At 32.6% G+C, this 16,287-nt stretch overlaps 1 protein-coding gene across 1 annotated transcript; it reads left to right on the top strand.

The window, feature by feature from the left end:
• The first annotated feature begins 11,961 nt into the window (after positions 1-11,961).
• Positions 11,962-14,977, top strand: LOC131634422 (E3 ubiquitin-protein ligase At3g02290-like). The gene is made up of 5 exons (XM_058905084.1): positions 11,962-12,157; positions 13,152-13,538; positions 13,750-14,176; positions 14,313-14,422; positions 14,633-14,977. Exons 2-5 carry the CDS (start codon positions 13,419-13,421, stop codon positions 14,657-14,659), a joined length of 684 nt encoding a protein of 227 aa, XP_058761067.1. The 5' UTR covers positions 11,962-12,157; positions 13,152-13,418; the 3' UTR covers positions 14,660-14,977.
• Positions 14,978-16,287: the final 1,310 nt, after the last annotated feature.

The following is a 16,287-nucleotide window of genomic DNA, read 5'->3' as shown; positions in this document are numbered from 1 at the left end:
ATTAATTCCTTACTTCCCGCGAGTAGTACTCATAACACTACTCCACATCACACTTTCGCTGCGCAACTCTGATTACCCGTCTTAAGTCATCATCCACCATGTTGCACTCTTTCATATTCACTTCTTCATAAGTTCACACAACATAGTGAGTGATTATTCTCACGGCTTAGTATTCATCACATCTTATACCATTAAGGTAACAAAACAAGTTCATCTCATTTATATGATTTTCGTCTACTACCAACAAGAGATTAAGGGTGATCAAGTCCTCAATTTGTCAATAGATAGTTAAAAATCATATTTAAGCATAAACCGTTGTTACTACATAATAGTGTCCTTTCCGAGTTTGCACCCAAACTCATTAACATCGTCATAGTTCAATAATCCACTACGGTGTCCTTCTTCTAGAATATTCTTCCGAAGCTCAAAACATCAGTTACACAAATCCAATCACTCAACCTCATTATATTATTCCCGTCGATTCTGAATTCACCGCCTTTACCTTGGTAATTCAAAGTCAACCTATCGATCAACTCAACATCATCTTTCTGACCTTCTCTAATCTCGTCAAGAGTACCACTAGTCATCTTTTAGCATACTCAACCTAACACTATTAGGAGTGCCTTCACATACTAACTCAAGTCTCTAAATTGTCCAATTAAATCCAACTCATTCATCCTTAGCACCGACATATTTAAAGACTTCCTACGCAACACAATAGCACAACATTCATAACTCGTGGTTTTAATCCAAATTCTATTACATCCTTCACGTCCAATTATCATCCCACTCGGAATCTCAACAAAGTCTCCCTCACGTCAACAATGTTAGAAATTCCCTACAATCCTTCTTTTATACTTATCGTTACCTTGCCATCACAAATACGATTCCAAGGGTTCTAAAGTTTGTCCCATCTTTACTACTAATTTACTCATTCACTAAAATCCATCGGTATTCAAATCATCTTTGTGACCGAACATCTCATCGACTTATTCATCAACATCACGTTCTGCTCCACGTCGTTTCAAACAATCGCGGTAGTAGGCATTCTTATTCAACAAGTTTCACGCTTCTATAACCGACTTCAGAACCTCTCCTCATAGGGTCACTCTACCGTATTTATAACTCTTCCATAAATTAGAACACAATCCCTCCTCCTCGTAGGTTCAAACGGCACATTAATCCGACACTCGGAACCCAAGATATGAATTTTCCAATCATTGTCCGAAAATGCAACACTGACATCATGCAGCGACACTCTATACGATATATCCAAAACTCCTCAATTGGTAAATTCAATTCTTAAAATTACTCCTCAACAAACCTGCTAATTGTTCCTTCGACCCCTTCAACACTGACACTGACATCCCGTGCAGTACCAATAAACAAGTCTAGTTATAAGAGCAAGAGTAACCGTAACTTCGCCTCCTTCCAACGTCATCCTGTCACAATTAATTATGTTACAGCTGCTGCAACCATTTTTATAACAAAGTTCATCTCGTTAGCTTTCCGACGCTTCAAACGGAACTCAAATCGGATGTCCAGAACTCTAGTTATGAATTTTCGAAGTTCTGCAGCTATTCAGCAATTTTCCTGCGTTTTTCTTACGAAAGTCTCACTCCAAAACTCATTCTCTTCAACTCGATTACATTCCAAACAACCCCTTATCATATCTCTTTACTTCCAAACATTCTTATAACTTGAGCAACACATCCCATCGCCGAAGTGCGATTTGTGAAACATTACGACATCAATCCTCTTTGCAAACTTGCAACTGATCCTCTTCCAAGACGCAAGGCTACTCAACTGACAACTTCGCAGTCCATCAACAGAGCTGATACATTGCAACTTTCCAATTTCCTTCTCTTACAATAATTGTCAATTACCTCTAATCATCTTCCTTCAAGATGTTCCAACTCAATTCCCAGTGAAGTCTTAATTCCAAGTCACCTTCAATTCGGAAAACAACAAACTCCGACAACACTCGCACTGTTGCCAACAACAGCCTACTGAATCAATCTTCTTGCAACTGAAACATAACCGAGAAGCGAAGCTTCTCCCCCACTTGTTTCAATCCAACACCTGCAACAAACAACCAAGTACCGACAGTGATTCACTCACATGTCGCGTACCAAGGAATAATATGCCGACAATATAAAACTGTCGCGCAACTCAACTGACTCAACAATTGGCCGGACGGACCGACCTGCTCTGATACCACTATTGTAACACCCTTCTGAACCCCGCGGAAATTAATAAAATAATTCAGAGTAAAACATGAAAACAAGGGTGCCACAATTCAATTTAAAACAAATTATCATAAATCAATTGTCATGCTTCACTTAGGGGAAAATCATCCATTTAACAAAATCATGTTTCTATACAGCGGAACATTAATAAACAGATAAGCATAACATCATCTATGCAATATCTCACAAAATTACTCCAATAACAACAAAATAGAGTATCATCATAAACTCTAAACTAACGTTCCCCCAGTGTTACAATATCAGAGCATGACACCGACGCTATACCAAATAAATTGACTCATGAGTTAATCCTCACCGAGCCAAAAGCCGCTACTCGCCAATCTGAAATCATCAAAGTAAGGGTGAGTCTCATTCACAATTAACAAATGTTATCGAATCATAAACAATAACACATCATAGTCACATTATTCATCCAATTTCGTTATATTCAGATTGTCAGGAAGTACTCATCAACACACAACACAAATAGAATACATTACCAAGAGGCAACACCATAATTCATCCAAACAAATCATAACCATTACACAATCATCACATATTATAACATTGGACAATCTTCCATTCATGTTATAATAAACCAAGTAACCTAATGCAAATGCAACTATATGCATGTGGTACCAAAATCTGGGATAACCCAACTCACCGATCCACCATCGTCAAGGATACGGCAACACCCACTCACTAATTCCACACAATGGGAATTAGCTACCACTGATCCACCATCGTCAAGGATCAGCCACATAATGATTATGAATGCATGTATCAACCATAACATGCTTATCACCCACATAAATCAACCAAATGTCATAATCATCAACCACCACAATAATCAATAGCCATACACAGTTATGCTATTTCTCAACCACAATAAAATACATATTTTACATCAACAATATATGTATAACAAACACCAATTACACCCACAACATCATAACAGGTAAATCATTCATTATACAGTGCAACAACGATAACACCCCTCACAATCGTGTACCAAGTACAACAAAGCAACTCATCAACGACAGAGTATTTACCTCATCATTCCTCAAAACACATGATAACCATATTTACCATGAACAACACCCATTTGCACAATTAACAGAAGCAACCACACTATCACAACATACATCATTGCACATATTCAATTATGCACACCACAGCCATTGCATCTCATCAACTATGCAAAACCAGGATAAACCACATTTGAAGAAAATGATACTTTTTAAAATAAAATCAAGTTATTATTGTTTTATTCATTTCATGTGGTAGAGCATTCAATTTAAGGAACAACGTCCAAAACGGCGTCTAAAACGGACTTACGGTTTGAAAGTTACACATCTTTACATTTTTCAAAGAAAACAATTATTCGCTACAGCACGCGGCGCCACCCACAGTCCGCGGCGCGTAACGAATAGAAAACACGCCTTCGCGGCGCAAACACAGGTTCGCGGCGCGGAACGAGAAAATTACTCCGCCTTCGCGGCGCGCACCCACCTTCGCGGCGCGAACTGGCAAAAACCAGAGATCTCACATCGATTGACAGCATTACGGAATTCATCCCAAAATCCCCAAAACCCAAATCAAGTTATATCATGAACCTCAAATACCACCATATCAGCCACATACATGTTATAACACAAATATAACACACAAAGAGGATCATTCAATCATCATAACAACCATATAATCATACGATTCATCACGTCAAACAATTCCCATCAAGATCATCCCAAAAACCCCAACCTAACATATAACCAATTGACACAAACAATGCATCTAAATCAGTCCCATCATCTATAATACGATAAAAGATATTAACCGGAAGAGTCCCCCCTTACCTTAGCCAAAGATCTTGATTAGCCCTCTTCCTCTTCTGTTCCTCTTTCACGTATCAGCTTTCCAATCTCTCATCTCCTCTGCTCTGCTTTTCACGTTCCTTTTTCCTTTTTCTCAATTTTCCTTATTTCCTTTATTTTATGAAAACATAAAATAATTAGTAATGGGCTTACTCCCTTAGCACCCCCATACTACTAATCTCACCATTCTAGCCCAATGGCCCTTAATCCATAATTTTCCAATAATTCAACAAAATACCAAATAATTCTAAATAATAATTTAATTTCCGATTAAATTAAAATTAGGAAATATGGGGTGTTACATGACCAATGTGTCATTTTGAAAAATAAAATTAATGATCTTCAAAACATACTTGATAAATTCACTACTAAAGAAAAAGATAACTTGAACCTTTTGTTAGGTAACTAATGAGCGTCTTACAAAAAGGTTGGTCTTGGTTATGAACATAAGAACAACACTAAATGTAAAACCCTAAAATGCATTTACTATAATAAAGATGGTCATATTGTTATGTTTTTTTTATAAAAAAAAAAGTCAGAAAAGAAAACAAGGATATCCTCCCTCGCATTTCTATAAAGAGCATTATGAAAGTAACAAGACAAGGATGTATGCTAATAATATGCATTCCACTAACATCAAAGGACCCAAAAATATTTAGGTACTAAAGATTGAAAAACACATCAACATCACAATTTGACTTTTCAACAAAAAGAAAAATAGTTTGTTAAGAGCCTTAATATTACCTTTAAATTGTTCTTTTGACTAAAGGTTTATAGCACAATTTATTTGAAGTAAGTTGTGTGGCAAAGGTAATAATATATCTTTTATATACATGGTCTTGAGAAACTTGAGATAAAATCCATTAAAAACATCTTTTTAAAAAGACCATGACTATAGAAAATCTCATTTATATTATCTTTGTGGAACTAACCCTACTAGGTATAAGTAGAGGTTGTTAATTATGCAGATATTCCTGAAAGAACATCCTTGGAAGATGATGAACAAGGAAAAGAAAAATATCAAAGACAAAAGGAATTCCAAAGTTCCGACGAAGAGACTCAAGTTGAACAAGTCAACTTAAGTAATCAAAGTCTATCCAAATAATGGAGAACAACTAAGAAACATCCCAATCGATATATATATATATATATATATATATATATATATATATATATATATATATATATATATATAAGTGAATTACATCTCAACACTCCTTTAGCAAGGTATGTAAAGTTGTGACCTTTGTTTTACAAATTGAGCCAAATGGAACTGATGAAGCTATCATCAAAGAACATTGGTCTCTTGCTAAGCAAGAAAGGTTAAATCGATTTAAGAGAAACAATGTTTAAGAAATCATTTTCAAAGCTTCAACTAATCAAGTGATTTCCACCTGTTGGATCTTTCTCAACAAATTGGATAAAGATGACAGTGCTTTAAGAAATAAATTCAGACTCGTTGCGAAAGGTTACAATCAACAGGGGATAGATTTCGATGAAACCTATGCCCATATAGCTTAAATAAAAGTCATAAGGATATTTCTAGCTTTCTCATACATTATATTTTCTTAAGATCTTCCAAATGGATGTAAAAAATGTGTTTTTTAACAGTTACATTCAAAATGAAGTGCATTCCCGATCATCCTCTCAACTTTATGAAACTTTTCTTATTCGTGTTTTCAAAATGAAAAAGGTTGTATACGATTTGAAAAAAGCTCTTGGAGCTTTGTTTGATAGTTTGAGCAAGTTTCTATTTGAAAAGAAGTTTCTAAGAAGGAAGGATGATAAAATATTTCTCAAATCGAGCATATTTTTCTTGTGCAAGTTTTGTCAATTCGGTGCTACTAACGAATCCTTTTGCAAAGACATTTATGATTTGATACAGATTGAAATTGATAGATGGAAAATATTTTATACTTCTTAGGGCTTTAAATTCATTAAACTAGGAAACTTCATCAATCAAGCCAAATATTCAAAGAATTACTAAAGAGGTTTGACATGGAGAATATTTTGTTGTATGTCTTTGTGCTCGCTTTCAAGCATCCTCAAAAGAATCACATCTCAGTGCGGTCAAATGTATCATGGGATATCTCAGTGGCACGCAACAAATGGGTCTATGGTACCCCAAGGGAGTGGATTGTAACTTAGTTGGATACACCAATTTTGTTTTTGCTAGGTGCAAATTGGATAGGAAAAGTACCTGTGATACATGTAACATACTTGGAAACTCGTTTGTCTCCTAACATAGCAAGAAACAAGCAAGTGTTGCACTATCCACAGTTGAGGTAGAATATGTTTTTTGTGGGTATATGTTGTTGTCATATTATGTCGATGAAACAACAACTCAATGGTTACAATGTTAATCTTAGAGTTGTTCCAATAAGATGCAACAACACTAGTGCCATAAACCTCACTAAAAACCTGATACTTCACTCTCGGGATAAACACATTGATATTAGGTGTCTATTTATTATGGATCATGTTGAAAAAGAGGAATGCATACTTGAGTTTGTCACCTTATCTAATTAACTCACAAATATTTTTACAAAACCATAATTATAAAGAAAAATTCTTTTTCATAAGAACTTAACTAGGGATCTTAAATAAATCATGCATAGATTAATATTCTTACGTGTCTCTTCTCCTTCTTCCTAATTGTTATGTTTTTCCCCGCCTTTTTTATTATGCCAAAGGGGGAGAGGTTTACTCTCAATAGAAGTAAAATATACCCTCTAACCATATGGGGAGGATTTTAACCACTCTAAACTTTATCATTGTGTTTCTCTTTTATCACCTCCTTGAGAGATGCATTGTTATCAGTAAAAAGGGGGAGAATATGGATCTATGTGCTTGTAGGTATGAAACTAATGATCCTGATGTTGGTGACTATCTTAGTGTTTTGATGACGATAACATTCATGCTTGTTGAAATCGGTGGTAATATATTTCAAACCCCTTGATGATGGTGATTAACTTGAAAGCATCTTAAGCCTCATAAAGTATGATTTTCAAGGTTCCATCAAAATTATTATAATAGAGACAATGAGTTGTCAAAGACAATTGGAAAAAGATCTTCATAGTTTATGATAAAATGTCTTAATCTTTAAAATATCATAATTCATCCCATATATCACTTAAAAATTAGGAACATTTCTCAAAATTCATCTAGAAACTTCTTAAATCATTGTGCATAAAAAGCCTTTGAAATGGTGCCTTAAAATGCTATATTTTTCTGTAGGAAATTAAGCTCTAATCAATTACGACATACTTGTAATTGATTATAAGTTGTCTGATTTCAAATTTCTGTATATTAGAAAGCTATAATCGATTATAACATGATTTGAATGTAGAAAACAAGGACATGTTAAGAGTGATTGTCCTTTTCTCCTAAAGAAGAACAAATTCAACAACAATAAGGATAAAAAGATAAGAAAACATATATCAGTTTGGAAGACAATGATGTGAGTACAAATTCTAAAAATGAAAAATAAGGACATATATTTTTCACGGTTTCACATCACTTCGATGATGATAGTGGGAGTGATAAACCTTCTTATGATGAATTACATGATGCTTTTAACGATTTGTATGATGAAAGTCTAAAGCTTTCTAGATTAAGTGCTAAGAAAAAAAATATTTCTTTTTTAGAAAATAAAACAAGTGTCATGCAAGAGTAAGACAAATTTAAATACAAAGTAGACATTCATGGTAATTGTTCATCGTGTAATAATGTGAATCTCTTGCATTTAAAATTTATAAACTAAATCAAGTAATAACATTTATGAAAAAGGAAAGAATGAATTAGATAATGTTCTAAGTAACCAAAGATATGCTAATTATAAAAGTGGACTAGGATATTATAAATTTGAAAATTCTAGTCAAATAAAAAAAGACTATCTTTGTCAAATAATCATGTTTGTGACAATGTTCAATATAGAAAAGTATGTCATAATATACAACTTCGAAATGCATATAACAAGAATTATTTCTATGATCATAAAAATAAAATCCCTACCATGACACATACTTGTGTTTAATGCAATATTATATAGCATACCTCATAAACATGGTATATTTGAAAATTTGGTGTACCTAGTGATAAAAATGTTTGAGTTGAGAAAGGAACTAACTAAAAATGATCCAAAGAGTTTTGGATACCTAAAAAGATATATTGATTTATTTTTGTACGTGTACTTGGAAACCATATGATAACATTGTATTATAAAAATTGGTTGCTCTAGACACAAGGATACCATTTTATATGGTAAGGTAAAAATTCATTTTGAAGATGAACTAAAAAGTTTGATACTTTCAATTAGCGCAGGGAAATCATATGGAATAGTAAAGTTTAATTCACATTATCTTGGATAAAATTGATACATGATTTATATTCCTCATTGGTCATCATACGATTGAATTGAAAAGTTTGACTCTTTCATCAACATTGTGAAGAAGAGTCAGTGTATATCATTTAATCATTTTATCTAACACTTTAATCATCATGATATATCTTTACCCCAAGTATTGATTTTTATTCATATGAATTATATTATTTCTCTCTCCATTATATTTTCTTGGTTATTATACTTTTTCTTCTTTTTTATGATGTCAAAAGGGGGAGAATTGATTGTTCTTGTTTTGTTCATGATATTTTCAAGGGGAGAAAGTCTTAAATTTCAAAATTCATAATGAGACATATAAGATATGGAGAGTTTCTAGTTGATGCACATATTGCAAGATTCCGAAATATTAAAGCCACTTGTTAATGAAAGAGAAAAGACAATAATGACAACAAAAGGACATAAAGTTGAAGACGATAATTGATCTTAGGAAATTGGTAAAATATATTCAAATTTTAGGTTAAATGATTCATATTTTATACAACTTAAAAGTTCATAAACATTTCTCAAACTTCATCTACAAATTTCTTAAATCATTGTGCATAATAAACCATTGAAGTTGTGCCTTAAAATATTGTTTTTTAATTAAGTGAAATTGTAATCAATTACAACATACTTGTAATTGATTATACAGGTTGTCTGATTCAAATTTTCTAAACTTTAAAAAGTCGTAATCGATTACAACACACTTATAATCGATTGCAGACTGATGTAATGCTATTTTTCATAAAACAGAATCATAGTTTTGAAAGACAAAGCTTCAAGGAACCTTTTCTAAGATATGTAATAATTCATAAAGGTTTCTAAAGGTGTATATAAAGCACCATATAAAAAAAACAAATTAACCACTTTCACATTCTCATTTACACAATTCAAATATTATTCATTTTCAAAATGGTTTGAAACTATGTAAACATTCATAAACCAGGAAAGTTCCAAAAGCAAAATAGATTATGAGCATTAAGTGATATATAGTTGAATTGTAATATTGATAAGATTCAACCATGAAGTTTGAATGTGATTATTGTATAGCCAACATACTTTCTTCATTTTTCAACATAACTAGTGTGACTTGTTTCACCATAGTGTTTGGTGAAGATCATCATAGTGTTTGGTGATTATGAAAAAGGTACTTTGAGTCAGGATGATTCAAAGTCTATTATAGAGTTTGGTGTTTATTTTTTAAACAAGAGAGTGTGTGCCTTGTTAGTTGGTTGGTATGTGTTTCTTTAGACTTGTAAACAACATTTGATCATAGTGAAAAATATTCTAAGGGATTTTCAAAACTTCCACCTTCACACAGAGTTTCTTCATTGTCTATAAACTCACCACCATGATGAATTTTCAAACACAAGTATTCATCCATTTCTACGTAAGTTCAGAAAATGTAAAATTAGCTAAGGGGGCGAAAATCCTAAAATCCTAACACCAAAAATACATAACATTGATGCAAGCCAACAAAGATTAAACCTTTCAGAAAAACAAAAACACCAGATAACATTATGAACCCTAAAATCGAAATAATATAACTAATACTAGCTGAGGCCGCCTTTGTTTTCTCTACCTCGATTTCGTCTTCAATTACGCTTTTGCCTTCATCTTCGAATCTTCTTCAAATGAGGTCGCCTTCTTCGCAGTTGCTTTTAGAGCTCGTCGCCTTCTCTCAAGTTTCTCCCCTAGAGTTAGAAAATAAAGACTTCAGATTTCCTCCACCTTAACACCTAATTTCCACATCAGCACTATTTGACAATTAGATTTGACTTTGACTAACAAATTTAACAGAAAAGACAAACGTGACACATTTTTAATAGATAAAGGATCAAATTGGTCGTTTTAAAAGAAGAAAAAAAAAGACCAAAATGGACCCTAAGATATACGAGACTAAAAAATGTATTAAGCCAAATTTTTATTTTGAAATTTATAATGAAGTTTAGATTTCTTTCTTTTAAAAAATAGATCATACAAATAGTTTTCTATTCTAACAAATCATAAAACACAATATCTTCACTCGTTAAAATAGTATCGCATATCAAATAGGAATAAAAAATAGAACCTACAAATAATTTTCATTTCCACAAATCATAAAACACAATATCTTCATTTAATTAATATATTTTCTCTTGTCTAACAAAAAGTAGAAACTTAGAATGATGTTGTCTACCGTAGACAACTTTAGTGACGTACCATTATATAATTTCCCTATAATGAAGAGATATAAGAGGTGATTTGGTCCAATAACGTGTAGGGAGGGGGGACTTGGTCATATTAGAAAATAGAGTCATTGTCCTTTGAGAATTTTAATAACACAAAAAGTTAGGAATGGAAGGGATATAGATTCTTCTACCCTACCCACTCACCAAACCCAAGGCACAAACGGCAATTATAAAGGGTTGAAATACCTTTTATTTAATGGAAAATTTTAGGGCAATTTGCTATAGATTAATATTAGTATAAAAATAGTTTTTTTATCAAATAAAAAATAATTTTTTTATAAATAAGAAAATAATTCTTTTATACAAGTTTGATTCCAGGATTCACCAGAATCAGGGCAGACCTCAAAGTTTAAAGAGCGTTTATAAAGATACTTATAGATCACTTACCAAAAAAATTATCACATGATAAGAGGAGTTGAACCCACGACTTCTCGGTGTGTGAGTCAACTCAAATAAAAAAAAATAGTTTTGATATTTCAAAATTTAAAAGCTTTAAAAAAATTTAGAAATATTTATTTATCACAATTAATATTTTTCTTAAAAATATTTCAAAATAGCTCTTTATCTTTAATGACTTAAATGGAAACTCTTAAAAAACGATTTTTTTATTAAAAAAAGCGACTTTAAAAAAAAGTTGTAATTTTGTAAAAAAAAAAACTTAAACCGATTCAATATAGTTTAGGAAGATTAATTCAGTTGATATAGTGCAACTCTCGTTATCGATGTACATATGGATGATTTGTAAATACATTAATAAATTATAAAATTTTATGTTAGTGATTGCGCTCACAAAAACTCGCAAAAAAATAGAAGCAAAGAAGTCAGACATATTAAAGGTTACAAACTTAAAATTTTAGCCCGTTCCATAAATAATACAGGCAAAACGACAATGTCCCGACGAGACAAATATATTTTACCATTCCTATCTATAAGCACACTCTAAAACTTAAGTCTGTCCACTCAAGTGAACATGAAGCCCAACTAACCTAACTTTAAAAAAATCGATTTTATAACTATCAGTAAAGCAATTTCACACTATCGGTAAAATTATAACTGTTAATTTTTATAAAAATTTAATTTTTCTTTTTTAAGGACTGACCATGTAAAATATTTTTTTCACTCAAATATTTAAGCTTTTCAATTTATTTAGAATATTAAGAAAATAAATAGAAGTGTGCATGAAGAAAATTTCCTTCAATATAAATAAAGCCACACCAAAACTTAGTGCAATAGTTTCTCTCTAATTTGGCGAATTCATTCATAGCAAATTGAAATTCCACCGAAAGTTCCAAAACCCTTTTTTAGAAAAAACCTGATTTCATCATCATAATCCCAAATCAATCTCAAATATTCTCTTCATCTCTCTCTCTCTCTATCTCTCTTTTTCCCCAACAGCAACGCGTTAGAATTTTACTTTCTCAGGTACTTTTTGCCGTAAAAATTCAACCTTTTTCCGTTTTCTCGATTACCCAATTCCGTTTTTCATCGTTTTGTTGCTTTTTTGTTTGATTATCGTAACTGGGTATTTTTCTATCTGTTTTTAGGATCATCAATTTTGTTTTTTTTTTATTATTGAAAATGATCTTCATATGTTTTGATCAATTTTTTGTTTAATTTTGCTATGATTTGATGATTATGGATTGTTGTTGTTGTTGATGATTAAGATTAGTGATTGTGATTTTTCAGCTGAATAAGAGAAACAATCACGTTTCTATGTTGATTGATGTACTGATAGCTTTTCAGTGAAGTAAAGAATTGATTTTTTTTCCATTGTTTGAAGGAACATTGGAAACAAATTTTAGGTTTCCCTTGAAACACTCATTTGTAATATAGTCCTTTTGAATATTCATATATGTTAATTTTTGGCATATTAAATTTGTTGACCTTGAACAATTATTGGTTAGCTATGTAGCACGGACACCAGAAACACACGATGATACTGGTAATAATTTGAAAAAATAATAAATTAAACCTAATCACAAGTGTCGGTGTCGAATTTGAACACTGAAAACATGAAGTCAACATTGGTAATAATTTGAAAAAATGAATAAATTTAACATAATCACAAGTGTCGGTGTCGAGTTTGAACACCGACACAATCGGTGATTACTTATGGTCCCTTCTCCTATGAATTAGAGAGTTAAGGCAAAAAGTACTAATGTTTTTTACACTTGGGGAAAATATCAGTGTTTTTTGTGTTTTGATGATGGTTTTATATTTTAATGTTTGTTAGCCGATGATGTTCGGTATGCATGCTGCTTTGGATTTTGAGCATGTTGATTGGATGAACTGCCTAACTCAATACAAACTTTTAGAAAAATTGTTTTTTTTTTATTAATCACATTGTGTAACAGATAAACTTTACTTCAGATTATTTTGATGAGCGATGTTTATGCGGTTTTGGTGAATTTTACAGGTGAACAAGAAAGTTGGAATCTGCTTATCCATATTACCGAACATCTGAACAAAAGAGGGAGGGTGCTGGTTTGCGGAGGCATTTAAACTTCTGCGAGCTTAGAATCCTCTCTCCTTTTTTAGAAAGCATAGTCTTTGGCTAGTGCTGTTGGGGGTTTCTTTTTCTCATAGTGTGAATGTAGCTCAATCGAGATATTTTAGCGATCTTTTGTGTTGAGAAGTGCTAGAGTTTTAATCTGAAAGAGAGGAAGATTTTGAAGCTGAAATCATGGGCTCCTTTTGTTCTTGTTTGAGTGTTGATGATTTGGAAGATTATATGAATCCACATAGCCATGTTTACCGAAACTGCGTGTGCGCCGGTTGCTTCCTACAAAACCTTTTGGCTGTTGTAAGACTAAAATTCTGAACTCCCCTTCTCTAACCTATACTTTTGTTGAGAAAACTTTCGCTATGTTCCTTGATCTAAGGATTCGCTTAATTACTAATTGCGTATTTATTTTGCACGCAACATTTTGGAGAATATTTCAGTCCCAAAGCGATTTTTAAGAATGATGTGTCTTCGTATTATTAACTTTTTTCCTATCTACCTCAAATTTCAGTATGCATTAGTATTTCGTCGAGGGGACATGCAAGCGCTTCCTTCATCTGTACAGGGGGCAGCATCTATGACGAATTCAGTATCACTTGATAATTCTCTATCTGACATGTACCGTTCTCCTCCAAGACCGCTCCCTTATGATGCAGACCCTAGGTTTTTCCGCTCACAGCACGACAGACTAGTTTCAAGACGTGAAAAGGGTTCCAGTCATTTGAACGAGGAGTCAGAACTTCTAAGAGGTGATGTGGATGCAGATACAGAATCTTTTAACTCGAGCGGTAAATGGAATGAATCCACCGGCAAAGATGGATCGAAAGAATACCGGTCCAAGTCCTCAGCTAGACTTTCGTCAGCAAAACTTACAACTGGAGCTGAGCTTGTGTACCTATCATCAGAAGAGGAGGATGTTTGTCCTACTTGTCTTGAAGGTTGACATTCTTTAAATTTCATGCAGTTTCATACTCATATTTTCATTAGAAGACCACTTAGTGTTTGAACTCAATTTCGTACGAAATGTCGGACTGTAGGATGCCTCGACACATTTTGACTCAATTTTCCTTGCAGAATACACCGAAGAGAATCCGAAAATAATGACAAAATGTTCTCATCATTATCATCTTGGTTGCATATACGAGTGGATGGAAAGAAGTGACAGCTGTCCTGTTTGTGGGAAGGTAATATAATATCTACGTCGAACTTTTCAAATTCTTTCTCACTGTATTGCTTTTAACTTTTCAAATAGCAGCTATATCGGCTCTACAGCACCGTGGTGTAGTGGAATTTTCACAAACTGCTTTTGTTATGTGATATGCGATATAGTACAAAGTGTTGTCGAATAGTAGCGTAGCAGAAGTTGAACAAAGTGCTATTTTGTTTTGATGTAGGTGATGTTATTCGATGAAACGACTTGATCTTATGCGGTTGGTTGGTTGGATGTGTGTTTTTTGCCGTCGGCGACGTCGCATCGGAAGGAAAGTGAAAATACAAGTATAGACATTGTGAATACATCCATCCACACTTATCATGTACAGTAATCAATCATCTTTATAAGTTTCTATTAACCATCATGATTGTAAGTTTGAATTCATCATGCTGTTTCCACATTTATGCTTTCCTCCTTTGCCAAAATTTGCAAGGAAGAGAATATCAAATTTCAGATTGGAACTTTGTCATGGTTTCAACTTTCAGAGTTTTCCTTGTAATGGAAGGAGTTCTTTGTTTTTCTTCTCTTTTTGGTGTCAATTATGATTTTTTTAGCCATTGTTCAATTTTAAGTCAAAGTTCTAATTTTGAAGAATTGAAAATCTAAATCTTGAAAGAGAAAATTATAGGTGAGAGGTCTCTATTTGCAAATGGTAGATAAATTAAAGTAAAATGTCTTATTTCTTCATGATGAAAGCAAAGTTCTCAAGGGTCTTATTGGTGGTAAGGCTTAAGAGAGATGTGATAAGATAATACTTTTATATCTTGTTAAAGTATTGAATAAAATATCAAGCTATGATAAATTAGTTGTCATAAAATTCAATCATGTCTTTCTAAATAAAATTTTATATTATGATGCAAATTGAATAAAAAATAAGTATGATATGCATCAATGAGGTATTGGATTAGAATAAATACTTGTAACATTTATAATTTTTTTTAAACTATCAATGATAGTATTAGCTTTCAACTAACTAACTAACCAATATGGTAGGTAGTTGTCAACTAACTAACTAACAAGCTACTACATTATTGGATCATTACATCGATAAATCGAAATGTGTTTATGACAATTTCCCTTAAATTTAATGATTTTAAATGCACAAGGCTTATATTTTTTAGCTCTTTGAACTAACCGGTCTTCATTGCCTTCTAAAAATTTCAGCAACTTGTAATGAAGCTCCAAATATTAACATGGTTCCTCTAAAATTTAATTTAAACGCTAAATCTTTCCGTGAATCCTCTAACAACACATATTGAAGATGCTTCATCGTTCATTAGAAAACTATGATTAGTCTTGGAAAGAAAAAACAAACTCTTTTTAATTGGTTTTTCTCTGATTACATTCATGCTGTCCGCCCTTAAGTCACTCCTTCAACGATCTCAAAGTTTGTGTTTCCTCTGTTGTCACTTTCTTCTGATGCCCTCTCTAGTGACGAGGCGTAGGCGTAGGTATTAGGTTTTTCTTCAATGATCTCAAAATTTGTGTTTCCTTTATTGCCATTGATGTCTCATCCCTCCTCTGGTGATGATGCGTAGGTATTAGGTTTTAGGACCCCCTTCTTTTTGATGGTGGGCAAAAAGGGGAGAAAGATTAGCATATGTTCCTCTAAAAATTTATGTGTTTTTGTCTTATATTGCTTATGTTAAAAATGATATTGCTTTTAATCAATAAAAGAATCATTTTTAAAAGAAAGTTTGTTGTCATCGAAAAAGGAAGAATGTTGAAATATACTCTAAATTATTTTGAAGACAACATACTACATTAAAAATTGTATCTTATATCATGTGCAAGTATAGTATAATCAAGTCAAAAAGGGATTATAATCCAATTTTT

Source organism: Vicia villosa, unplaced genomic scaffold (genome assembly GCF_029867415.1).
Source record: "Vicia villosa cultivar HV-30 ecotype Madison, WI unplaced genomic scaffold, Vvil1.0 ctg.001291F_1_1, whole genome shotgun sequence".
Classification (NCBI taxonomy): Eukaryota; Viridiplantae; Streptophyta; class Magnoliopsida; order Fabales; family Fabaceae; genus Vicia; species Vicia villosa.
The sequence above is the reverse complement of the archived record's forward strand: the minus strand, read 5'-3'. Positions and strand labels throughout refer to the sequence as shown.